Source organism: Pholis gunnellus, assembly GCF_910591455.1.
Source record: "Pholis gunnellus genome assembly, chromosome: 13".
Classification (NCBI taxonomy): Eukaryota; Metazoa; Chordata; class Actinopteri; order Perciformes; family Pholidae; genus Pholis; species Pholis gunnellus.
The window spans coordinates 6,234,991-6,262,767 of NC_136540.1; the positions used below are offsets into that span (position 1 = coordinate 6,234,991).

Below are 27,777 nucleotides of genomic sequence, written 5' to 3' on the forward strand. Positions count from 1 at the left end.
TTACCCAATGTCTCTTTAACATTTATTGTATTGTTATTTAGCAGGGAGGTATGCAGATACCAATGCAGCACTGTGATAAGAAGTAGCATGTCTCCTGGGATTTGAACTATGTGGTGATATTCCGTCCTGGTCATCAAATCCACACTGCTACATCTTTAGAGACTGTATCACTTTTATGAAGTTTAGACTGAATTTTTCTTTATAAATCCCCAATAGCCATCCCCAAAAATATTGTCACAGCATTGCTTTGGAGGCATATGGAGAGTTTTTGTCAAATTTCTCAGTGTCACCCACTCAAACTGCTTGACACATTCATTGTAGTAGATATAAATAATACAAACAAATAATTCACAGATCAGCCATATTTAATGATGCAACTTTAAATTCTAATAATAAAGGAATACAAAGCTAATTTATGCGGTAACTCTTGAGACAACAAATTAAGAATGCATTAATCTAATAGATTAGTTATATTGGCACAGAATTCCCCACAGAGAAGCCAGCGCTGGTTTCTTTAAGCTTGGAATGGGACCACCAGAGGGCGACGCGATGACTTCTCCCTTCCTGTTCACGCTTGTTGAAATGATGCTCATGGAGCTTTGTCTGCAGGCAGCATTAGGTGTATGGTTAAAGCAGGCCACAAACAGTATGTTTAATAATTTATGAAGTCCCTTAGGAGCTGTGGTGGAAATTTAGCCGCAGGGGCCTGCTGTGATATGACTGGACACCAAATGGAAACTATCATTGTGTAATTGTGCATCAAAACAAACTGTGTACTTGGAATAATTTATCAGCCGTTGTGCAGTTCTTGTGCTTCTTTGTCTCTTTCGTGGCTTATCCAGAAACCTTTACATTTTTTTTTGGACTATCTGCCACACATGAAACTGAATCTGCCTGTGAGGACACACACAAACATATTTCATTATATTTGATAAACTTGCAGAACATCTGCAGATTTTTTAAAATGTGTTTTCTAAATGTATAGATTTTCATTTGCAGGATGTGTGTTGCTGTGATAGAAATTCTCTCTCTGTTATATAATTAGAAAACACTTATCGATCCAGTCAGCGCTGCATAGTGTTCCCAGGAAGAACATACACCTAAACCAACTAGATAAATGCACCAACAGCCTATTATTAGCCTGTATATAGTGTGTGTGTTGATAATCTTGCCTCAAAAAATCCTACTCAGATCATACCGTGTTATTGTGTTCATGGCCACAGGTTGAAATGCCGATATGCCTTTTTGATGTATAGACAGCCGGGTTGTGTTGATAGACGCATGAGATATGGTTGTTAGTGGCTGGCTAGATGAACAGCATTCAACAATGGAATGGGGCTGTGGATGTGGGCCCCCCCATAGTGCTGATTCTCAAAATCCCTCTTGAACAAGCTTTTTTTTTTCAGTTCCTGCCATTCACACTTTCATTGTGCTGCAGTGAACCATATCACTCGACCAGCGTACGCCTTGCGTAGCTAGTGCTGCTTTTCGTTTTGGAGGTCTGTGGAGCACAGTGGGAAGTTTGGTATTGCTCGTTATTTTTCACATTTATCTGTCTAATCTTTCACATGTGGTTGAGTCAAGTGTAAGCCCCCTGAAAGCCAGGCTTTTTTGCATGTGTGCCTTGTGTTGTGAGGCCAGAGAGTGACATTGATGCTAACTTGAGGTAAACATGTTTGTTCGTTTTATGGCAGAAGATAAAAAAAAAGCAATTGTAAAGGCATTTGGCTCATGAAACTTTATCCTTAACTGTGTCAGAGCTATACCTGCTGAAAAGTAAAGGGGCACAAAGCTTTGCAAAAATAAAATGCATTTTATAAAAGACAATAAGTCTGCACTTGCACTGGTTGAGGGTTAGGAAATAGTATTGCCAAGTTGGATCAATTCAGATTTGTGATAATGAGACTAATAAGGTTGAAATTCTGGAGATGCGTTTGAGCTTTTACTCACCAGACCATACCAGTTTATTTTCAGAATTTTAAAAAGTAGGTCATCAGCATGAATATTACAGCATCTTTAAAACAAGGCAGCATGTAGCTCAGCAAAATGATCCCCATAAAAATGTAACTTATTTTAACTGAGGCCAAATACACTGAAGATCTGTCCTGAACAACTCTGTCATCTCATTAGCATGCATTTAGGATAGCTGTGTCGTCAATATAAATGTGCAAATTATCTTGCATCTATTAACCAAACGGCAGCCAATGAGTAAAGAATATCAGAAGTTTATGTTACTGTTTTAATCAGAATCAGAAACCGTTTATTGCCAATGTATGTTGCTCATTTTCACTCCGTAGAAAGGGGCAGTCCAGTCATCTCTATTTTTAATATGTCCGAAAAGTAAAGAATAATAAGGGCATTACAGGGGCTGGACATCCCCACAACCATCTGGAAAGCTTGCTGGGTTTTCAAATGTTGTTTACAGTATTGCTCCTCATGTACTAAAGCTAATTGCATTATGCTCCCAATTAATAAATCCACCTTTTTCTTTATGGAAGGACTTTTTGTTTTACGTTCAGTGCCTCTCGCGTGGACAGACTTTGTATGCAGATGCTGAATTTCTGAGCAGTTGTTGCACCTCTGCCTCACAGGGTCACAAAATGTTGCACGCAGGAATCTGAAAATGTAATATCTCAGTGCCAGTTCAGTAGAGAGCTATGCCAAGAAATTCTATTATTTCTATCATTTTGACATGGGGCAGTATTTCACTATTTGGATAACCATAAAAAAGAAAAGGTTTGCATTGAACTACTACTTAACACAAGGAATACCATCCATCTTTTGGGTTCAGTTTGTCAATCTAAGCCCTTTTGGGAGAGGGTAAATGAAGACTCTCAAGTCCCAATTCAGTTTAGTTTTAGTGCACCCAACGGCTTTTGTCAGCAGATAGCAGCATTGGCTTGTTTCTGAGAGAAAAGTATAGATGAACAATATTGGTTTAGTGGCCTTGCCTGGTGTTGGCTAACATTGTTCCAAAGCAGCCACACTGAGAAGGCAGCCTACAGATGTATCGGAAGACATTTCTTGTGAATCTGCCGATGCATATTGCACCTTTTTTTTAAGGTCTAGGAAGAAAAGGGCAGCAAAACCAAAAATATATACCAGCTCTGACACAAAGGTTAAGAAACCTCCCACACATGCACGTAGACTGTTGATGTTCAGCCATTAGGATCTGTTGGGATCAACAGACGGTTAGACAGATCCTTTGGATCAACCATGCATCAGCATCACCACACACACACACACACACACACACACTAGCTAGACCTGTAGGCATGCTGACAGTGCTTACGCTTGCACATCGGTCCCGTGTGTTTTAAAATGGCAAGAATCATTCCACGGTGGATTAGCCCGATCTGCATGAATATTTCATTCACTGATGTTTTTAATTTGGTTTTCTGGCAGCCATCGAGATTGAGGCTGCCACTCTGACTTCCAGCCAAATGTTCTTCAAAGCGCAGGCTAAGCTCAGGACTCATTCAGCAGCAGAGGCAAGACGGGACCAGCAACCACTGTAACTTTAGCCTTGGTTTGTCCATGCTGTGGCATCAAAACATGCTATTATACACAAGCTAATGCTTTAGGTGGGCCATAATTGCCACAGTGAGAAGAAGGCTGTAAAGATGTAGCCTATCAGGTGTCTTTCAACTTCCCAGTAAAGCAATGATGCATATATTTGAACTCCTGAGATGCAAATTGTTTGTATCAGTGGAATTATTACAGATCATTCCTCAGGATTGTCTACTCAGGCCTCTCATTGATACAGATTAGCAAGTGCCGCTTGGATACGAGGTGTAGGACGGAGATGGTTTACAAGTCAAGCGCTGCTTCTTTGTCCATGGCGTATAGCTAAAGGACATAGTGGTACCTCGGTGTGATGTCATGGTAGGTCCTGCTTTTCTCAGTCCTCGAAGCGTCAACGTATTTTGATTTAAATTAGATTATCAGCATATGTATGACAAAAGAGTGAATTTGCCACATATGTTGTATTCTACTGATTGTCTTGTTGTTATGTACCGTTGTGCGGTATACAGAACTGGTGCCCAAAACCAAAGTGACATCTCTATGTCCATGTGTGGAAGGCGTGCTTCCAGCTTGAGTATTTGATCAATGTGATGCTACAGGTCAACAAAGGACCTCTGCCGTCCTATTCAGCAGGGCATTCAGGCCGGGATCAGCGGCCCGTGGAGGGGCCTCTGATGCATATGCGCCTCTGGCTGCCTCGTCTCTGCAAACAGGAAAGGCTCGCCACGGCTGGCCTCAGCTCTCTGCTGACTCCTCCATTGTATGGGGCCAGTTTGGCGGAGCGGGCTTTGTGCGATAAATTTGGGGATCTGCCTCCCCAACCCCCCCCCGCCCATGCTCGTCTGAGTATGAGAGTCAGGCAACACAGAGGTGCCACCTCAGCTTGAACTCAACTGAAATGTGTTTACGTGAAAACAATGTGTTTTCAGTAATATTTAAAAAATGTACTAGTTGTGTTTTTTTGTGAGTTTTATGAAAAGGCTGATGGCTCCTTTGTTTGGTATTACAGGGTGTGGCGATGTGTGTGTGTGTGTGTGTGTCTACTCTATTCCCCCGGTGTGCTGTGGCAGTGTGGCTTGCTAATTGTGCACAGGCCTAATTCCCCGCGGGTGACTCTATTCCTCTTTTTTTCCGCTCACTCTGATTAACGGGTGCAGTGACAAATAGACCAGCTGGGCAGAGGGAAGCAGCTCTGGTGAGGGGAGGAGAGGGATGGCGGAGACAGAAAGAGGCGGCGGCGCTGCCCGTCGCCCTGCTTTCTTCACCGGTGTCACTGTGCGATACTCTGATGTGTGTCTGCTCAGCCAGAGGCTGGGCTTTCGCCTCGAGGCATTCCTCGGTGCCCCAATTTCACTCTTCCCTTTTCCAGAAGCACTATTCTTCCAAACAGTCACTTGCGGTACATGTCCCGCTTTCCTATTTTGACTTTGGAGAAAGCATGCTGTCATGTTTTGAAAAGGTTAGACTCCATGTAGGCCATGCCAAGCTGGAGGATCTGTGTCGACTCCACTAAGCTTTTGTTGTGTTTACACAGCCCTGCAATGTAGCCCAGCTATTACAGTAATAGGCTGATTGTAACAGCAGCACTTATTTCTTTAGCATTAGGTTTTGTTGATTGCACTCGTGTTTGGAGAGTAATGCATATTGACATATGAAGGATATGTGACAGATCTAAATCTTTCACTCCATTAATGTCTCTCTTTTGGCATGTATTTGTGGATTAGACCTTGTGGGGATTTTCTTTCATAGAACCTCTTTATGCCCCCCCTTTGTGACACATCTGTCTCACTGCCTGCCTTTTTTTTTTTTTTTCTGATAAGAGCAGTAATGGTGGAGGTTGCGGTGCAGTAGATTTGGGGCTAGCATCTGATTTCTCTACTTGGTTTGTGCATGGAGAAAATGTGACTCAGGCTCCTTTGTGCCTTTACTGCTTTGCAAACCAAGGGTTTTTTTTAGTTTCAAAGTTATTTTCTGTCTCTGAATTGTTTCTCTATGCGAGGCAACTGCACTTCACCCCGGCTAGCATGATTGTAGGTGTTGAACCGACCCGTTTTGTGTGCTGAATACTGATTCGCACATGCTTAGTGGGTGGATCTGTGTGTGTGGCTTTTAGAAGCACTGTGGGGGTGTGTGTGTGGGGGTGTGTGTGTGTGTGTGTGTGTTTCTCTCTCATCTTTTTGGCACACATACAGCTTTGTTTTTCAATGATTATTTATATTCATATCTCTGGCAGCAAACAATGATTCACTTTATTAAATTACTGATTTTTTTCAACTATTATTGAATTAATTGCCTTGGTAAAAGCAAAAGCCATTTCATACTTTCATATTTCAAAAATATTAAAAAAATTCAAAGTGCCTTACAGATGTTTTAGCTTAAAAAAGTCTAAATGATTAAATAAAAGACAGTGGGATTATGTATACAAATGTAGAGGCAATCCTGAAAAAAATGAAATGAAAGACATAAAAACTAAATTAAAGCAATAAATATTAGTTGGCAGCGGGAATTAACAGCGAATTGACCCTGTGGCAATTTGTTACATACATTTTTTTGTCTTTGCACTTTCATGTCAGGCCTATAATACTTTGATAATATTCCAACTGAAACATTATGGGTAAAGGTGGTGTTGATATTATGATTATTTACCCATAGTGTTAATACTTAGTAGTACTTCCCTGTGTTATTTTTAGCCCATAGTATTATAATATATTATAGGATACATATAGTACGAGATATTGAGTTTTGAGGTCCACTCTCAAGTGAATTTGTAGGCTTTTGACAAAAAACGACTATTAGTATATAGTTAAACCCTAAAAGCTTAACGAGAAAATTAACATCCTTCATCTAAACATTTCATTATTCTGATGAAGTTTGTACCATAATTCTTTAATTTAAAAGATTCAGAAAACTAAATAATAAAGTAATGTTGAGGTTCACAATAAAACACTGTTGCTGCCCCGTTTGATCTTGAATCACCCAGAGAACCTGATATGTAGAGGGCAGAAAGTTAATAAACAAACAGTGGTTAGGGTTAAGGGCGAGTCAAGGATCTATCTGGAGCCAAGGTTAGGAACCACTGTTTGTATATTAACTGTTTGCCAAGTGAGTTCCCCAACTTAAATCACTGACAAGTAATTAGTGGATTAAAAGTTATTCAGATCCGTCACTGCAGTAAAAGTACTAATACCATACTGATGAAACAATCCACTACGAGTAAAAGTCCTGCATTCAAAACCTTAGTCAATTATGTTATAATCAGCAAGATGTAAGGCGGAGCTCGCCAAAGTGAAATACGTGCACGGCTGTTTGATTTGCACGCACGGGACCTCTACCCACACGCGCGTGGATCTCATTTGCGCTCTTGGATTTTGACAGTGATTTGCCAGGGTCGACGGTTGGCGTAGGGACTAGACCGGCTCTCACCCCGTATCTTGGGTCGACGGTTGGCGTAGGGAGTGGACCGGCTCTCATCCCGTATCTTGGGACGACGGTTGGCGTAGGGACTAGACCGGCTCTCACCTCGTTTCTTGGGTCAACGGTTGGCGTAGGGACTAGACTGGCTCTCACCCCGTTTCTTGGGTCAACGGTTGGCGTAGGGAGTGGACCGGCTCTCATCCCGTATCTTGGGTCGACGGTTGGCGTAGGGACTAGACCGGCTCTCACCCTGTATCTTGGGTTGGTTGTTCTATACATGGCACTCTCTGTAGCAGACTGTAGATGTGCGGAGAAGACTGTTGTTGTCTGTTGTAGAATTGAGCTGTGTCGAAGACTTTGTTAGTCTATAGAAGACTTTGGTTGGTTGTCGAGTTCTTTGTTTTTCTGTAGAAGGTTATTCAGAAGACTGTCTGTAGAGGATCAACTCTCAAACTACATTCATTTTCCAATCATTTCTACTACTGTGAAGAATCACCAGGACCTGAGGCCAATGTCTCAAAGATAGACTATGTTGTTAGCCAGTCGTCTTGGTCTAGAGATAATATTCAGGTCAGTTCAGCTTGCATGTGTGGTTTTGTGTGTGTGTGTGTGTGGACGAGTGCAGTAGGTTGTATCATAGTAGGTCAGGGGATTGTTTGTCTGATCCATTGAGGGGCGATTAGGGCAGACACTGAGTTGAGCCTCTTCCTACCGACAATAAGGGGAGGGTTGCCCTCGATTTGCCAGACTCTTGTGGCCACACCGGTCCTGCCCCCTCCAACCCCCACCCTGGTCCACTCCCACAGATTGTCATCGACTTCATTGCTGCCAGGCCTGTCCTGGATAGTGTGTCCTCTTTGTGGCTCTTGCTTCCATGCCGTGATGTTTTAGCTATTTAAGCTGCACGTAAATCTTACCACTTTGTCAGCCGCACCACACCACAATCAGGGTGTAGGTCTGCCTGTGGTTTTTGATTTAATTTATAAATAATAATAATAAACAATACTTTGACACGGTGATGTTGAAGGTAAAAAAGTTGAGGGTTGAGTTTGTGGACAGACTGTGTAATTATTGTATTATAGATAATATTCAATTGATAAATGAGGGTCCTAGGAATAAACAGGCCGACGACACACATACACACCCTCAGGGGGTCAAAGCATTAGCCAAGTCCTGGGGGGCCAGTGAGTGGGTAGGTGACAGGTCTGGGGGTAACGTGGTGGCGTTGTTCGGCCTTCTTCTCTAATCCCTGCATTTAGTTTCTATTCCCAGCCGCTTCTTAATCTGCCACTAATAGGATTTGCCAAGCTTTTGTTTTATTTTTATTTTTATTGCTAGAATGTGAGCAGCTTGTTTGACTCGTCTTTAACAATGGTAAGGTGTGTTAATGTTCAGGTAGCTGTTGTGTTGCACTACTGTGTACACTATTGATGGGTATCGGTTCTGGCAGCTGTCTGTTATCGAACTCCAGGTTTGATTTAGAGGATGTATTGACTTTCATGGCATGACTAGTCCAAGAATCGTCCTAGCAGACACATTACCCACAGCATTACATTTAAACGGATAAATCTCTGCCAGCAGCTGTTAACGTGTTTTTCAATCAAACCTCAAGGAAAAGAACAGAGGATGAATACGAAGCCTCATTAATGTGTGCTGTGTTGCATAGCTGGCCTACTTAATCTCATGTAAAGCACCTCCTCGTCTGTTGCCTAGAATCTCTTTCTGCCAACCTCTCACTGTAGTGCCATGCAATCTAAACTAAACTCACCGTGTCAGACGTGATGGAGAGTTTATATGACCAACATGTTAGAATCCTTGAACCTTGAACAGGGTCTGCAGTCCTGAGTCATTCTTAGCCATAAATACCTCCTCACGAAACCCCATCATTTTTTCGACAGCTGTCCCCTCTCTCTCTCTCATCTCAATAAAAGCCGGCTACAGCTACCAGACACAACGAAAGATAAAGTAACAGGTATTAGCAAACTGACTACTCAACCATGTGTATTAATCTGTTCAAAGCTCTTAAACAAATGGCCCCAGTTAGTTAATGGTTCTCTGGGGGCGGGGGGGGGGGGGGGGTAATCTTAATGTAGATCCAGTGCATAATACTAAGGACAGGATCTGTCTGGTCATTTGCAGTAGTGTTTTTTTAAACAATGGATTATAATCGTTGATAGAACATGGTTTGAGGTGTGAGTATATTTGTACCTAAATACATGCAAATAAAAATATATTTAGTTTTAGTATAGTATATGATCTTTTAAGAAAAAAGAATTACGGTTTAGTGAACTATACTGAATGTTATATAGAGTCATATTAGCCTCTATATAGAGTGTAGTACATATGCACACACACCATTAAAATGAATTGGAGATGGATGCATTTGCTTCTGGCTCAAGGCCTAAAAATCTTTCTGCAAAATGCAGAGACTCATCCGGTTGGAGAAAAGGTGTGGCACTGACCTCCGTATGGAGCAGGCCTATTGATTGTTGCCATATGAGGGTACCCTTGGTATTATAATTGGATGCTGACTTAGTACAAACAGCAGGATAGTAGGGAGGTTGCACGGCTAGCGGTGAGTGCAAGGACAGGTACTGAGAATAATGGGTGTTTTATTCTGTGGGGTCTTGACCACTAGTAGGGCTGTTGAGCAGTGCGTGTGTGTGTGTGTTTGGTTGCATGTGCAAGTCAAGATCCAATCAGTGTAGATTGAGGTGGTTTCTGCCATCGACACTCGGGCTAAAATGATATTGCTTGTTGCCCTGGCAGTCAGTTGTATTATATTATTGGTTGGCTAACTGAACGACTTCATGACAGTTGCCGAGCATAGGCCTATTGCAAAGTGTTTATCTCTTTATACCCTAGGCTTCTATTTGCATATGACTATCATTTGAGCATGTAAAACTTGAGTGCAGCTGTGATGACAGTGTAGGTGCTGTATGTTACAGAGCATCATCTGGCCTAGGATGGAACAGAAACACACTCTCTGTTTCCAAACTGAATCTTCCAAACATTAGCTCGAGAACATTTGAAAGGGTCAGTCTTGTGAAGCTTCTGGTATCACGCAGTGTTGCCTCCCGTCTCTGTCTATACTGAAGTTTTTGGTGCTTTTGTGTCTCCGTGTCTGAATTGCAGGTTGAATGTGTCTTCCTCCAGCGTGGACACCATGAGCACCATCTCGCCGACGGACTTTGACAGCTTGGAGATCCAGCAGCAGTACAATGACATCAACAACCGCTGGGACCTGGCAGCAGAGACTGACTGGGATAACGAGAACAGTTCAGCACGCCTCTTCGAGCGCTCGCGCATCAAGGCTCTCGCAGGTATGCCACACGTTTGGAGTTTAAGTTAATCAGCACTTAAAAGATAATCAGTCAAATTTAGGATTTGTACATTTCAATGGGAAACTGTATTAAACAATTAAACAGGGGATTCAGCTGTTTGGTAATTCCCAGAGCTTTCAACTGTAAGACGGCTCTGTTAGACAGGCATTCTTCCTTTTATGTTTTTCAGTCACATACTGACTGACACACTCCTGTGTCAAGCTTTTGGGTGACGGCCGGTTTGGGACCACCAGAAGTTCTTCTTTGAATGTTGGCATTTTTAAGTCTGCCTTTTTGCCCACCGGGTTTTAACACGACAATCTTTGACAGCTCATTTTTTGGAGGCTTGACAGATTACTTTATTTCTGTAGTAAAGTAGACCAAAGTGTCCACTGTGGGGAAAAAATATATATTTTATGAGTGGACATTCTGAGGGCTGACTAACTCTAAAGATAGACGAGTATTAACTTGCCAGCCTAGAAACGACACATAATACAGCTCTTGTAAAATAACATTAACCGAATACATGGCGTTCACTGCACTCAAACTAAATATCTGTGCTTGTAATCTCTCTATTTCTTGAGTTTTCCAAATATAATCATTGGAGACAACAATTGTCTTATATTTAGGGCCGTATGGTAACTTTTTTTAGTATGCAACAGAAGTTTGAGAAACAGACGACGTTTAGAGACCAAATCACAGGCCAATGGTAATTTGCACCGATCTAATGAGGCTCTGTAGACTGAGGGACCAACTTCATTCTTTTCTGTCCCAAAAGGCACAATTCTCTCTTTATAGGGCAAGACCGAAATACCTCCAAAATGAGGACAAAGTCAGGCAGCTGTATCGTCAATTCACCACAGAGCAATAAGCAGTGATGGATGACGGCTGCTGTGGGTGGTGTGGTGAAAATCCTCCATCAATATAGCAACACCTAAAGATAAATGAGCCATCTAAAATGTTGACAATGTTGGTCAGTTCTCTCAAGTCCCTTAATGTGACCATCATTTTCAAAAACAGCCATTACGCGACTATCCAGTGTTCCTGGATGACGATGTGTTTTATGTGCCGGAACGCTCTGCAAAAATGGATTTGTTGCATTGTGTGCTGTGCTCAAACAGTGGTCTTACTAAAATGAATGAGACGGCTGCATTTGTTTATACAATGTTGGTCTGAAGGCAAATTTATTCCCCACCTCACTCACCTACCCTTGAGACGCTTGACAGCCTTCCAAGTTGTGCAAATGCATGTCTGTTTGCCAGCCTGTCCTGTTGGAGGCTCCAACTAATGTGACCCAGGTGAAAATCCTGTTGGCTCTATTAGTTGTTGTCGTCTTACATACTGTGTGTGTGTGTGTGTGTGTGTGTGTGTGTGTGTGTGTGTGTGTGTGTGTGTGTGTGTGTGTGTGTGTGTGTGTGTGTGTGTGTGTGTGTGTGTGTGTGTGTGTGTGTGTGTGTGTGTGTGTGTGTGTGTGTGTGTGTGTGTGTGTGTGTGTGTGTGCACCCTGTACCTTCCTGGTTTCACACTCTAAGGATGAAATATCTGTTCTTAATTGTCAAAACAAGTTGCAGTATCATGGAGAACCCAGCAGAGGGGAGCAACAGGCAGGCGTGCACACACACACACACACACACACACACACACACACACACACACACTCACACACTCACTCAAAAACCGCATGCTCTAATGGTTTTGAGCACCGCTGTAGTCAAAGCACTTCAACTAAGATAAACCTCATTTCACTTACAAATACAACCTGACTCATTTCCTCATGCCAAACGCCAACTGACCGACTTTAGGTGTTGCCCTTATTGTGTTGCCTGGTTGCAAACGCATTGAACTATATTTCAAGATATACTGTAATACTATTGTACAAGTCTGACCAGAGTAGACCGTGTGTGTGCGTGTGTGTGTGAATACCTGTGACACAATCTCCGTTTCACAAGTGTGGGCTTGATGTGCACATTCTTTAACATGCTGTAGCAGCGATACCCTCTAGGCATAGCTACTGCCCTTTACAACTCATCCCCAAATGTCAAGACGTTCAGCATTCTGTGAGCTGCTACTTGCGTGCGCTTTATTTCCTCTCACAGCCTCTCTTAATTCAACTGTCTCTGCTTTTCTCTCTGTAATATGATTGCCTCGTTTCCTGATTCACACCTCTCACACCCTTCCAGTCAGTTGGAGTCATTTTATTACTGGTTTGAAAGCAACAGCTGCCACTTGTTTCACAGTAGAGAACCACCCCTGTGTTAAGATAATGGTAATTTGCATAAATAACCACACATCTACCTTCCTTTACTGTGTGGGAAGCAAAACAAGCGTTGCAAATTTGCCTTTTTGTTTTAAGCAAACGCCCACTCAAACGGTTACATGTATTTACTTGTGAAAGCATCCACAGTGGGAAAGCAAGAGGCTTTTTGAACTTTAAAAAAACAAACAAACAAAACAAACTTTGACTTCATTTCACCCGTTAAGTACATACATGAAACCTGACCTCTGCATGTAGCCCATTCTAGCAGTGGGCTGCTGTAAAGCGGCAGGGGAGCAACCCGGGGTTCAGGACCCCGCTCAAGGACACTTTGACACTTTTACTGTAAGAGCTGGGGATAGAACCGCCGTCCTTGTTGTTAAAGGATGGCCCGCTCTACCCACTGAGCCGCCCCAAGCAGCCATATCAGCCTTTCATTTACACTATGTTACCGTTATTCTTCATAAACAACACAGACGCATGAATAGTAGAGTATCATATCAAGTCACTGTGCAGCATTTGGGAGATATTTGGACTAAAACTCAAGTGACTGTGGCCTGGGTCCAGACCTTTTGAGAGCCAAGGAGGGAGACCAACACGTAGCCAATCAGCACCATGGACGGGACTAACGCAGTTGTTACGGCCAGAACCGAGGAGCAATAAAAACATTGGACACTATTAACAAATTAATTTCACATATACTGCTTGTCTTCTCAATATATTATATATTTCCGCTCCACATCACCTGTCGACTTAGAATTAAGTTAGATTCGGGCGGATACATTGATCTCTAGGGTTTTTTTCCCCCATTCAAATCAATCAGAGTGTCAGACTGAAGATGGAAACAGTGTGTAACGAGTTGACAGTTCTGTCTGATATCAGGCAAAAGTGTTTGTGGAACTCTGAAGAAAAATCAACCCTCCTTGCTCCGGGGGGATTCCCTCTCTTCAAAAATGTGCATGCTCAGCAATAGATCTCTCCTTTCCCCCCTCTGGTAGCACTAACTCCTCCGCAGCTTCTATCTTTTTCTCTTTCTGATCTGTGTTCATTCACCTCACCAGACCATCATTAATTGTCATTCATTCCAGTTTACTCAATGCCGGAGTTTCTCCCACATCTCCCTTTGGCAGACTTCCTCACTGTTTGTTTTCATATTTCACAAGAATCTGAGAATAACTGTTAATCCTATCCAGTGTGTTTTATTTATTATCTAAATGACGGCTGAGTCGTAAAGGGAGGAAACTGTCTCAACATAATATGTTAAGACCCCATGTGCCAGACACACAAACCTGCCATCACATCTGCCTCTCATGCTAATTTGGGATTGTGATGGTTGACATATGCCCAGTGGGATCTCAAATGGCCATTACCAGTTTACCAGCCTCTCTGCTCTTCGTTTCTCGCTGCATGTGACCACTGCGTAGCCTCTGTTCCTCCGAAGGAAGTGTGTTCTCCTCGGATCTCATTAGTCCAGTCCCCCTCCATAAACACCCGGTCACAGGCAGCCCGGAGCATCGGGTCCTCTAATGAGACCCATCCAGATGCTCCCCGCTCATCAGGACAAGCACAGATTAAAAAAAACAACCAGACCCTTTTTAACCACGGCCCCCCCGACCAGACCAAACGCCATCCTCTCGTAAGAAAGGTTGTGACCTTAGTCCTCGCTGTGTTTACAGTCTTGTGTAACTTTTGCACACACAGGCATTTAGTACAGCTGTAACTTTTAGCTTTTGCATTTTTTTAGGGTGATAGCAGCTGCTAGATGGAGTAAACCTTTCATTCAATAAGTTATTCAACTTTCAAAATATATTTATAATTTTCCTTTAATGTATTGTTTCAGCTGACCGTATTCTTGTACGTCTTTTATTATTGGAGCACAGCCACGGGAGTCAAGTGTACATACACTTGCTTGAGAATCTAAAAAATGTGCTAAAAGGCTGTAATTACTGTTGCTATATGATGTTCCTTTGTTCAAGTGATGGAGGAAAATAATAGTTTTGTAACTTTCAAATGCCATCACTACTGAAAATAGAGTCCATTTTCCTCCAGTGTTTGCATGCAAACAATCATTTTAATCTGTGGAAAAAAGATCAACCATATTTAATATTCCTAAAAAAGCTAATAAGAAACATTTTTTCCCATAACAATTTGCGCCATACATCATTTTTATATTTGTCCCTAATCTAGTAAAACATAAAATGTGTTAATGCTGTGCAGTTCTATAATTGTTTTAGACTGGTAATGACTCACTTCCACCCCCACGCCGGCCTAACCATCTGCCTGACAAACAGACGCACGCGTTTATAATTTCAAATCTTGTTCAGGCAGGAAAGAGCTCGTTGTGTTGCCGATACATTCTCAACGACTTCCTTCCTGCCTTAACGCCTTATCACAGGGCCTGACCACGTGAACAGGAAAAGGAAGATCAAATCTTGTCTTAGAGAGTGAGGGCAATAAGAACCACACAGCGAGACGACAGGATAAGAGGATGCGATCTGATGGGGACTTTCGTGATGTAGCTTCTTGGCAACCCCCCCCCCCCCCCCCCCCCCCGGCTGCTCCCTGGCATTAAGGTGGAGTTGTGTAATCTGCCTCGAGCTACGCTGAGCATAGGACTCTTAATGGTTTAGTCCACCTCCACACCTCCCTCCCTCCCCTCATCGTTGCACGGTATTCTTCCTTGGCGCTCCTCCCTCAAACACACCTTATGCAAATGACACAATTTTCAGACGGCACAGCAGGCTTTGTTTACACAGCAATCCGACCGCAGCCGGTTGCTGCTCTGCTCCGCTCCAGCAAATGTGTGTTCAGAGTTTGGAGGGAAGGGAATAGCCAGCCTTGAACATCAAGGGAGCACAACCAAAAGTTTTCACTCTGCTCAGAGGCCACAAGTGTGGTGAAATTCTTCACAAGAGGAGGTGAAACGAGAGAACATTTTGTACTTCAGCTTTGTTTGAAATGACTTTTTGAAAAAACCCTCCACCGTTGCACTGCTGTATTTTCATTGGACAAGGTGGGGACATACAGTAGAAGAGGTGAAGAACAGGCGGCAAGATTTTCAAGCCTGCGTTGTGCCTTTTTTGAGGCACAGCAGTGAGGGGGATCTAGAAGAGGAGGACAAATCAAGGCTTTTTTTTGGAGATACACAACTTTTATCTTCTGGAAAAGCTCTCTGAAGGATTTGACACATTTGTAGTGGGAAAGGTTGCCTCTCGTGTGCTATGCGGGAAAACTCCCATTCACTCTGTATCTGAGAGGAATATTAGGTGAGAGATCCAGAAAAAACAAAAAGCCATGGAAGTGGACCGCAGGGACAGAGAGCCCTGCTTGTCCCCAGCAGCATTCGTTAATCAGGTGCAATACTCAAACATCCTGGAAGGAAGGTTCAAACAGCTGCAAGGTAAGAGTCATACTGACCTGTCGATATGGTTGAAAGGGAAATTCCACTCTCTTTGGGAATTTACGATACACCTTTTTATCGAATGGTTTAGGTTAGCTAAGCCGATACACTTGAATAAAGAGTTTCATTGACGTCACAGGTTTGAGCCTCAAGTTCTTTATTGTGTGGCGTGTGGAAACGGTTGTGAGTTATTGATAAGACTTTTCACACATCCTGTCGTTTGTTGAAACGGGAAATGTTAAGTAGGATAGGACTATTTGGTAGTCCTGCAGCAGGTGCTCTGGGTTGTGAATCAGTCCTCAGTAATAGCTCAGCATTTTTCTGGTGTCTTCCAGTGAGAGGTTAAAGAGACTGTTTCCTGGTGCTTAATGTGGAGAGAATCTAATAGAGCCATGTAGACACACAGTAGGCTTCAGCTCAGCTCTAAAGCAGGCAGTCTGGCACCTGATCACTGGGCCACCTGTCCTTTCTTATCTTATTACAATGCACAGCTCTGTCCCTGGCTCAGGCCTGTGAGGTCCTGCAAACAGGAATCACAAGAGGCCAGTGGTTGTGACATAGGACGTAGGAAATTATGTGGTAATTAAAGTTAAAAAACTAACATTTGTAAATGTTAAATGGAGGCAAAATCAACACTTTTTTTTTTAATTGTGTGAAGCTTTTTAGTGGATCACCATGTGTACCTGTTAGAATTCTCGTATTACCATGTGGCGTGTTTCTGTGAGCTTTAGACCCCTTAGTCACAGGCACAGAGATAAAGTATTTGCCGATTCTGAGTGTGTTCGGGCATGAAACTGGTATTTCAGTCAGCGGTGTGCATGAAGATCACAGTGTTTTGCTAGTTTCCTGTCCCTCCCTGGTTGCTGTCTGGAATGGAGCGCTGTTATAGAGCGTGTTCAAGGGGCAAGTCTACGCTGCATGTTTGACATTCTTGTAGTGGACCCACAATAAATTAAGCAATATCTTGATTGCCACAGAGGAAGAGAATGGTCAGATTCAACTATGCAAAGTCACGCACAGAGAAGCCTCGGGTACATGCCGACATATCTTTTTCAACTTGTCAGGCAAGACATGCTATACTCGTGTCATTTTTGGGTTCAGAGATCGGTAACTCATTTTACGCTGACAGGATTTATTCACACTTCCCCACAACAAGAATATTGTGAAATGAGGTTCATTCAAACCGGAATCTCTATTTTTGAACACATGGTCAGGAGAATGGAGATGGCAGATGTGTGACACGGGTTATGTTCTTTGTTGGTCATCTCCGTGTATTGACATGTTCTTGGTGGAGTTGGCTGTAAATATACCCATGCACACATACTCAGACACACAACACAACACATTTTGGCAACACCCACTTGTATTTCCAGTCTGACTACCCTTGAGGCTCATTCTTTGTGTCACTCCCTCCCTCCCCGTGCTAAACCATGATGTGTGCTGATGAAATAGAAGATGTGCACATACATAAGTTTGTGTCCGCTTCCCACAACCGGAAGCATTCAGAACATTGTTTTGCAAACCATACACTGTGTTTGCGTTCATTTGAAATATTTGTCACAATCTTACGTGCAGTTTATGCAAAGTAGGTGTTTCCCTACTTTTATTTCAACCATACAATAAACATCTTAACAGAGAAGAAGTGTTTTGTGTTTCTTAGTCATTTTTAGTGGCAGGAAATTGGTAAAAACTGATTTTTCAGGACCGATACCAGTCATGAAAGGACTGAACACATCTAGCGTTGTTTGCCCCAGTGGTGAATGATAAGTAACTAAATAACTACGGCCAAGGATGACTGGTTTAATGGAGCACTGGGCTACATGGTTGAATTGAAGGGAGAAGAAAAATCTTCATCTTTGTGCCATGGAACGGTCTTTATTGATACATGGCGGGACAGTTGACCTTCACATTATCCTCTAACCCATAAAATCATTCATGTCCAATTTAAGAAAATACATACAGCTATTTCAAACCCTGACAATTTCTAGTAAGCCCAAATGACACCATGCACATTATATTATGCAATATTATGGTTCCTCGTGTGTAAAATGCAAAAGAGAGATGCGTGAAAGTCTATATTGCCTAATGCTTCCAGATATTGATTTTTGGCGCCAAGATAGATAATTTGTCAGTTTGATTTGATGTTGCGGTTCATAGATTAAGTGTATTTTGTTAGAACCCAGGGTCATTGTCCTGGCTACCTGCACTATCTCTGAGTCAACTGCTGTGGACTTAAGTTTGCACGGTCACTCAGCAGGCATTAGCCGTATGCCTCTATACAAATACACAGTACTTTGATACAACCAGAGGTTTTTTAGCCTTCAAGACAACACACACGCAAACGCAGAAATGTGAAAATATGTCCAAACAAAGTCTGTAGCTTTGATGTTTTTTGTACTGAATTGACTCATTTTACACTATAGTTTCTGGTTGTTATCTCTCAGTCTACCTCGATAGTCTTTTTTTTCTCATGTAATTGTATTCTGACATTTTGGTCTGTTTGGCCGAATCCCAACAAAGAGGTGACCAAGTCATTTGAATGCCTTGCTGCCTGGATCAGAACCCTTTCTGTTCTTTTATACTTTATTCAAGAATCAGAATTTTGATAGAGATCAATGTCGAGTTTTAGGTCAAGTTTCACATCTAGTGGCACACTATGAATTGAATGTTGTAATTTAATATTTCTAACACTCCTAGTGAGAGCTCCAGTGGCCTCCAGCTGTAACTCAGAGTCACATTACCGTGGTGAGGTTTCACCACACGCACATACAAAATGCCTTTTGTGTTTGTACAGTTTTCCCCAATATTGACTTGTTTCCTGCTTGGAAAGGTAACAAGAAAGTGCTGTTTTGGATGCTGTAGGAAAATGATTGTCTTGTTGACTTTTCACACCCTGATGTGTCCAGATGTTATGGCTGAGAGCTGCCTGTTTCTGTCTCTTTTCTCATGCGATTTAGCCTTGGCCGGCCCCCTCCTCCCCTGTCTTCTCCATTATGAGCCGCAGCTGCAGATGGCACAGAGGGGCATGACCTGAAAGGCATGTTGAGTTCCTTCACTGCCTTCAGAAAGGGAAAGAGGATAGTTCTGTAAGAGAAGATGTTATCTTATTTGCCCTTTCAGTGTTTGTCATTGTAAGAGCAAAAACCTGTTGGCTCGGCAAAACACATTGTCTTTCTAAACTTGTGGCCACCAACTGTTAAAAGTGTAAAAATACAAATCATGCCACATGTGGCAATGCGGCGGTTTTACCACAGCCCCACTTTTCAAAGTCTTAAGCAAAGGAAGGGCAGTTCTGCTTTTACAAGGAGAGAAAACATGTGCATCTATACGTGCCATTTGGCTCACTTAGTGTTGCAGACGCATTACTTGTTCACAGTTAGATATTACAAATAATTGTTCTGATGTTATGCAGGGATGCCCACCTAAATGCTGGAGACATGTAACACTGAGGGCTTCAATTCCCTCCAGAAATATACAAAGTAATAATAAGTGCACTCAATGATTTGATCAAACAGTGTTAGGTACATACATACAATACCACATTCTGTCCTCTGATTGAAGATGTTTTAGACTTCCTAATACTGTTCTTTTATAACTGAAGTAACTGTTGACTTTGAAGGTGTAGTAGATATTTGAAGCTTAATTTAAATTCTAACTCATACAGATTTACAAATCCAAACTCCTTCATGGTTTGTCCTCATTGTTCTCATTGCCCATGGCATCCATTCAGTATCGCACGCCACACTCTGAGCTCAAACCACCCACTGGTGTCAGTACATAATGGTAACCACTAAGCACAAAACGTACATCCTGCTTTGGACTATTTGACCTATTTTTTTTTGTCACTACTGTTTGTGATAAATGAAGACAAATAACAGACTCAAATTCAAGATGTCAAGGCCGTCCTCTAATGAGTGCCTTTGGTCTGCTCTGTAATCTCAAACAGCATAACAGTGCGAAGTCAAATTTGTATTTTCTCTGTGTGAGGAAGACTACACACACACATTTGTGTATGTTGTAGGCTCATGTATTTTATTGCAACCTTGACGACGTGAATTTCCTTCATGGGTAAATGAAAGGTAAGCTTGAGCTTGGATTTAGGGTTAATACAGTTTCGTGGTTGTGTTTACCTTTTCAACAGCGGTCTTTTGTGTGCCAGATGTTGCCACTAATCCAACAAAGAATGTGAGATGCCTGATCTTTTTAAGATATCGGATAGATTCAGTGGAGATATACAAGGTTATGCTTTCATCCAGATTTACTTAAACATGCTCAGCATGGTAGATATTAAGTGTCAAACCAGAATGTACATACACAAAGTAGACACACGTACGTGCTCATACATACACACCAATCACAATGTGGTTTTCTGATCACTTTGTGTACATCACACTTGACTCCTCCTTAGTTCTTCAGTGGTTTCATGCACAGCTTAACTCCATCTATGTTCAGAATTAACTATACAGACACTTTTAGTAGTACAACAACCTGAGATTGCTACGGTTGCATTTTAGAATATTTTTCATATTTTATATATATTGTAAGATATACAATCTGAGTAAGAGCAGAGCTGAAAGCGAGAGACGAGTCAGACTCACACTGAGTGCCTTCCTCTCTGTGTCTTTTAGCACAAAACCATAATGTTGTCTGTGTGGGAGTGACCAAGAGAAGGTTATTAAAGCCGCCAGATTAATGGACGCAGTTTGCTCATTCTTTTTGAGAAGGGGCTGACCAGAGGCACTCATTAACGCAGGCTCGGGGTGGGAGAGGGACCGGATGTCGAGAGCTTTGAAGTCAAGGGCATTTCAACCAGCCAGAAAGGTAACCAGGAAGTGTTAGGGAGGAAGGCATGACCCGGGCTCGACGTAAAACCAGATTAAATTGTTAGCAGCACTTAATGATTACCAGCCTGTGCATGCATTTCCTATAGCTCCTCTGAAAGCTTCTCGCATGTTTGGGAGTGAGAAAATAATCACAAAGACGGTAGTCCAGTGGGTTTGAGGGTGAATGTGGTTCATGGAAATGAAAAGTGGACAAAATATGCAGTTTTGCATTTGTTGCTATCATGTGAAGTGCTTACTATGGCGAGCTATTTACGGATGGAGTCACTCCTTGTCCTCTGCGCTGAAGTGACGCCACCGGGAGCCAAAGTGCAGTGTCATGCAACACAACGAAGGGATGCAGGATTCATTGAGAAGACGGTGAGCAACATAGGACAACTTAAATAGGCTCAGCAGGAGGTCTCTATAGCTCCCCCCCTGCACACTGTCTGACATGTAATAAATCAGTCCGTGTAGTGATTGTTAACCAATGTCAAACACTTGACAACGTGGGGTTTGAATGTGTTTTCAGATTTTAAATATATACCAACCAAAACAACATTTATTCATTTTTCAAAAAATTCTGACATAATAATGCTACATTAATTTCACCGACCGGTTAACACTTTTAGCGATGCAGCACGTGTTCAGATTCACATTAATTGTTTAATACCAAATATTAAACCATGGCCTCAATACAACGGTACAGCTGATAGAGTCTCAGGGTTCCACAGTCATGAAATTCCTGAAAAGTTGGAATTAGAAAGAATTGAAAAACTGTTTTTCAGGCCTGGAAATGTTTCGGAAAAGTTTTAAATCGACATTGTTTTGGCTATTATTTAGAATGTGCTCATAAAGCTCTGCCACCTCTGACCGCCCGGTCCGCTGCCTTGCTCCCCACAGTCACTCCCTCCCTGGTGCTTCCAGTCGGGGTTTCCTCGAGGCGCGTGTTCAGCCGTCGTCGCTTGGGCCTCTCGTCGCCTCTCCATGTCCACCGGCCCCCGCAGGTGGCGTTTCAACAAACAATAGTCTTGGTCTCGTCCCAACCTCCTCGCCCCCATAATATGAATTGGTGACATACGACTTGTTTGTCTTAAACGACACATAGTGTAAGTTGTTCTGATGTGACATTGTTTGCCATTATGGATGTGCGTGAGCCTTGGCTCAGCGATTCATTGTGTTGTATCGGTCTCCATTTTATCACCAAATATGATCCGAGCCTCTATGGGCCACACAGACAGGATTAAGTCTGACGGCGTATGTGCTCGGATTACCTGAAGATAATCATCGTTATCAACAGCACCAAAGTTTGTTTGGGGTTTAAATAGAAAGCAACAGCAAGCTAAATCCCAGCACCTTCAATAGTAGATAGGGCACTGGCTGAGCCAGGCCCCCACTTTACTCCCAGCGTGTTTAAAGTGACTGGACATGCCCAAATATGCTTTTGAAACATCCAATGTTGCCTGTAACGTCTAGTTCTGATCTGCCATTAGTAAACAATGGGGGGAAAAAAACATGGCCTAGAAAATTCTAATCGCTTGTTTGCCTTGCTTACACAAAAACAGGCTCAAGAAGGACAGGCAGACTTCCAGGATAGTCCACAATGCTCACTTCTGTGAAATTGAAACGAGAATATATTTAATTCTAGCATAGAATGCATATAATATTCAGAGCAGCAAATATTTATTTAGTGGTGGATCGCAGGCATGTCAACATCAGTAAATAAGGCAGTTTCATGACCTTGCAGCCCCTGACGGTGGTGTGTTGCATTTTTAGTTTGGGCAAACTATTGCCTTAAACTGTCCACGTTTCAAGACTGGTGTGGAAAGATACTACTGATTATGCAATGCTTAGTAAGACTAACTAGTAATTACTAGGCTTGCTTTGTAATGCTCGCAATTTCCCACTATTCTCTCTTGTCCTCTATTGTGTAATGTTTTCAGGCTCTGCAAGTATTTTGCATCTGACAACATGCGGGAGACATGGTCTCGGTTTCTTGTCTCACCTTCAGCCACCAGCCTGTTCTCTGTTAAAAATAAACACAGTTTCTGTTGCAAAGCATTCTTACAGGTTAGTAAAAATGATAAACCATTGACGTGGATGTGCAAACGTTACAGTTGACATGTCCTCCCGTGCACTAACCACACAATCCACAAATGTCACATTGTTCGAGAAAACAGCTGCACCGCTGTTGGCCTTATCCACCGAAACAGCAACTGATGACAAGTTTGTGTTTGTTTAACAGAATGATATTCGTGTTTGTCTCTCCCTGTGTGCTTGTTCAGTAGCCTTGTTATTAGCAGCGGAGCACCAGCAAAGTTGCAGTATTTCTTCTTCAGGACCCCCCTGCCCACTGCCTCCTCCTCGGGGCTGGGGTGCTGTCACAACATGACCAAGCGCCAGGAGGAATGTAGGCTCCTCAACTGAACCTCACCTGCCACAGTAATCCACCTCTGCTGGCTCATTGAACAGCTTCAAATCGCTTAGTGGTCCTTTAATAATGGAATAATCTGTTAGCGTGGTGCGTGGCAGAGATGGGAAGAGAAACAAAGCCGGTTTCGTGAGGCAGTTCTTTGAAAGTTCAAATGAGAATGGAATAAAATGAAAAAGACCCCAAAACTCAAACAAACCAGCACAGCCTTTTACAGTGTGTAAAGGACCAACCAGGGCTAAAATACAGCAGGGATGTTTGCCTGATAGTAGTTGTTTGAGCGTGATGCCATAAAATTCTCTTGTTTGTCTGATATCTTTGAACTTCGGTAAACCAGGAAAATGCACACATGTCCAGAAGACAAAGGGCTGATAGCTGGGATAGCAGATAGCATCTCCAACCCTCCTATACACCTGTAGGCCATGAAAGACACCTGCTTTGAATGAACAACTTTGTCTTTACATGTTACTTATTATTTCTATGATCAAAACTTCAATTATTTATTTGTGCTGAATCTGGAAACTTGAAAACTCAAAACAACACATTGTTGAGGGCTTTGTCATAAAACGTGTTGATTCATGTGTACGTGTACTCTTGCACCTATTAACCGTAAGGCCATTGGGTTCAACTCTTTGTCTGTGATGCATGTGCCCTCTCCATTATTACCCAGCCCTCAAGCAGGAAATTCGAGAGGTGTGACGGGGTGAGACACCAGTAGATGATACTTTACTTTTTGAACACAATGCTCATGTGCGAGATGAGTCTAGTGTGAGATACGGACATTTTAAGAACTAGTTAATATTTGGAAATTTAGATTTTTGCTACTCTACTACACAAGAGTACACCCAAATAGACGATCATGGGTATTCATACTGCAAGCAGGTACATGTGACTTACCAGCAGTACAAAAAGCCACATATTTCTCTTTTTTTCTTTTTCTTTCTCCATTTAATGTTCGGCTCTCTTCTCCTACCACTTCCATGTGTTGTTCTGCTGCCCTCAGCGCTGGTGCAGAGCATGGACAGCCTTATACAGATTAATGGAATATATTCTGTTATTGTTTCGTCTAATGCTGGTCGGTGCACTTTGGCCGACACTGCTGTCAGGAGAACTGCAACCGAGGGCAAGGAAGGGCGATCCACAGTGCTGTGTCATTTCATCACTGAGCTCGGATAACAACCCGTTTTTAGTGATGTTTTTTTGACGGTGTGACTTGAGATTTTCATTTCAAGGCTGTGAGATCCCAAAACACACAGACATTTCAGTTTCCACGGGGAAACGACATGAGGCTTGACAGGTGTGGCCTTAAGCCGCCCTGATGCATAAGACATTTCTGTGTGAGCATGATGATGGAAAATAAACAAACAATATGGAATCCTGCTCACTAAAATATCACTGAACAAGGCCACATGAAGTCAACAACTCCACATGGTACCTTTTTAATACCAGAATCTCACAGTGAGGTAAAATACAAAGATCACAGCTGTAGGGGGACTGAGTATTTTAATTATGTTAACATTAGCTGTTTGTTTCAGGACATTATCAGCAGATTGCTGTAAATTAGCTGTTAAAGCACAACGTTACAAGAAGCTATCCGTATTAGTTATTTCAAAAGAGGACCTCTCTAGTACAGTATAGATACAAGGGGAAACACCTACAGCTCGCAACAGGTCGAGCGTTACTTCCCCTGGTATTACTCCACCTTAGAAAGCTGAAAGTGTGAAATTTCAAAATCTTGTTCTTTTTTTAGCTGACAGTTGGTAGAGTGGTTATTTGCACAACATGCTGGCTTTGGTCACTTTTGCTCTTTCTGCAGTGGCTTAGTATTTCTTTACCAGTCAAAGACAGTTATGAGTTAATAAGTAGTAATACTTCCTGAGCCACTAATAGCTTTCTTTTATCATACTTCAACCAATGTCATTCACTCTCTGTGCAAACAAAAGATTTGTTTTAATTCCACAAGAACTGTCATTAATGTACCGACCTCGTGATTAAATCTTGTGGATCTCTTTTCATATGATTATGTTCAACTTGCTGACCTTCAAAATCTCCCACTATTACATGAACCGCCTCCATAATGTGGACCTTGCCTTCGGGGTTGAAAGTCTCAGCTTTGAATAGTGTTGCATTTTGAACGTTACAGTAGTTTGCAGTTGCAAGCCGTACGTTCTACATGAGATCAGCATGTAGCATGTATGTGGTTTAGAGAAATGCAACGTGTATCGTTGTATTCTTTGATTACAATCTATAAAATAAACCTTGCTGTCTCAGCTTTAACGTCAGTAAAACAAGACCTTTGGCAACATTTAGTAATAATGCTAAGAAATGGTTGAATCGAATAGTTTGTGTACAGACCTTCCCTCTCAAGGCTGATTTGATGCAACATATGAAGCGCACAAGATGTAACTTTTGGGCTCATGTTGTTACACCGAGCCGCTTTTTCTCATTGTTTTATGAGAGGCATTTATCTTCACCACTATATTTCATTTCACACGGACGCATGTAGGTTTTATTTTGTCGTCTCATTATCACAGAGCTGCTCCTCTGATCCATTTACTGTCTGCTTCAGGGTTTTTCTGTGTTGTCTTGTATTAGTCGCAGCGCATTAAGTACAATGCTAGAATGGTGCTTTTAAAAGGCAGGAAGACCTCGTGTCCTAGAAATGAGGTCACCTTGTTAGGTGGCAAAGCAGGATTAGCTTCTTACTCCCTCGGCCCATATGTCTGAGCTGCTGTTACAGCTTAATTTATTGTGAATCTTTTTGTGCTCTAATGAAGAAACCGCAAAATGTCATTGTCTTTATGTGCAGTTTTGCGTTGTCACTTTTCTCTCCTAAAATCACATCATCGGCGTAATTAGCAAAGCACACGTGAGCAGAGTCATCAGTACACTTTGGTCTGAGGAGTGAAAACCTCTCACTAAGCTGTCGATACAGTGATCCTATAGAATTAATGGCATAGCTTATCCGTGAAATGAACTGCTCAGGACCAGGGCTTGAGTCCGCATGATTTACTGTCGTCCGTGTGCTCTCAGGAGTGACCAAAGTTGTAGACTGTGTTGGTGTTTGTTTCGAAACCAAATTGATTCTTTGTAAATGTGAATTTCCCTGACGGCGTAGATATTGATGCCGGTGGCATCTCAGTCAGGGGAAGTTAATTGTACTCTTGGTGTAAATCAACTTCAGCCCCTCTCTCTTTCTCTCCCTGTTGTTTCTTTTGCAGATGAGCGTGAAGCAGTACAGAAGAAGACCTTTACCAAATGGGTAAACTCTCACTTAGGCCGTGTGACTTCTCGCATTGGTGACTTGTACACCGACCTGCGTGATGGCCGCATGCTAATCCGCCTTCTGGAGGTGCTCTCGGGAGAACAGCTGGTCAGTATCACACACAGAATACTCTGAGCATGACCCCCACCCTGTACCACAAGTCAGGAGGAAGGAGAAATCATGCTCTCCATTTCTTCTTTCTTTTTTATATACTTCTCCTCCTGCTTCGACTTGTTTTGCTCATTTTAAATTACTGCCGCCCTTTAGTCTTCATGTATGTTGTAATGTTTATTTTTCCTCTGCTCCCCCTCAGCCAAAACCCACTAAGGGCCGCATGCGTATCCACTGCCTGGAGAATGTCGATAAAGCCCTGCAGTTTCTCAAGGAGCAAAAAGTCCATCTAGAAAACATGGGTTCACATGACATTGTAGATGGGAATCACCGTCTCACCCTGGGCCTCATCTGGACCATCATCCTTCGCTTCCAGGTAACACATAGAGTAGTGTTGAAGAGCGTGTGCCACGTTGCTGAAGCGGGATTGGCTTTGGGACGTCGGGTCTCTGCATGGAGCCTAGCCCGTCCTCAAACTCACAGAAATCGTAATAGAGGTTAATACTGCTGCAATGTGATTTAAAAGTTATTCATGCTAATATTTTAGTCTAACTCATTGCCATTAATTTTTAATCCACCCTGAAATTTGGTATAATATACTAACGGATAATAGTCATGACATTGCAAGGACTAGTTATCGAGCAATTGTGTGAAGTGATGTGGGCACAGTCTTAACTAAACAATGCTGTGCTGACAGATCCAGGACATTAGTGTGGAGACAGGGGACAACAAGGAGAAGAAATCCGCTAAAGAGGCCCTGCTGCTTTGGTGCCAAATGAAAACTGCTGGGTGAGAAAAGAGTGGGAAAGGGATGACTTTAATCACACAGGATTAGTACTTTTGATTTGTTGAAGATATATCTAACCGTTTATGATATTAGTGGTAACTGATGAATCGATCTGTGACGAGTTAATGATTGATGACTTCTGATCTGGCCTCTGCAGATACCCCAATGTCAACATCCACAACTTCACCACCAGCTGGAGGGATGGCCTGGCGTTCAGTGCCATCGTGCACAAACACAGGTCATTGACTTCTTCCTGTACCTGCTACAATACAACTGGCCCCCGTTAAGCATAAACTTGTGATTCATTATAACAGGTCTTTCCTTTAAAGAATCTTCACCCCCCTCTTTTATCTTTCTTAACCTAAAGATGAGCACCTGTCGCAGTACCAGGGGTCTCAGGGGTGTTTTTATCCCCTTTTTCTATTTAGGTCTCCTCCTACTCCTCCC

General features: G+C 42.4%; 1 protein-coding gene across 2 annotated transcripts in view; it reads left to right on the forward strand.

Annotated features, from left to right (window-relative positions):
* The first annotated feature begins 15,301 nt into the window (after positions 1–15,301).
* Positions 15,302–27,777, forward strand: part of sptbn2 (spectrin, beta, non-erythrocytic 2) — a 31,018-nt gene continuing 18,542 nt past the window's right edge. Inside the window, exons 1-5 of one of the 2 annotated variants that reach the window (XM_079172127.1) lie at positions 15,302–15,916; positions 26,389–26,540; positions 26,746–26,919; positions 27,241–27,332; positions 27,488–27,568. In XM_079172127.1, coding sequence (XP_079028253.1) covers positions 15,811–15,916; positions 26,389–26,540; positions 26,746–26,919; positions 27,241–27,332; positions 27,488–27,568 — 605 coding nt within the window. In that variant the 5' untranslated portion in view covers positions 15,302–15,810. The remainder of the gene's footprint in view (positions 15,917–26,388; positions 26,541–26,745; positions 26,920–27,240; positions 27,333–27,487; positions 27,569–27,777) is intronic. The other variant, XM_079172126.1, reaches the window with a different exon arrangement.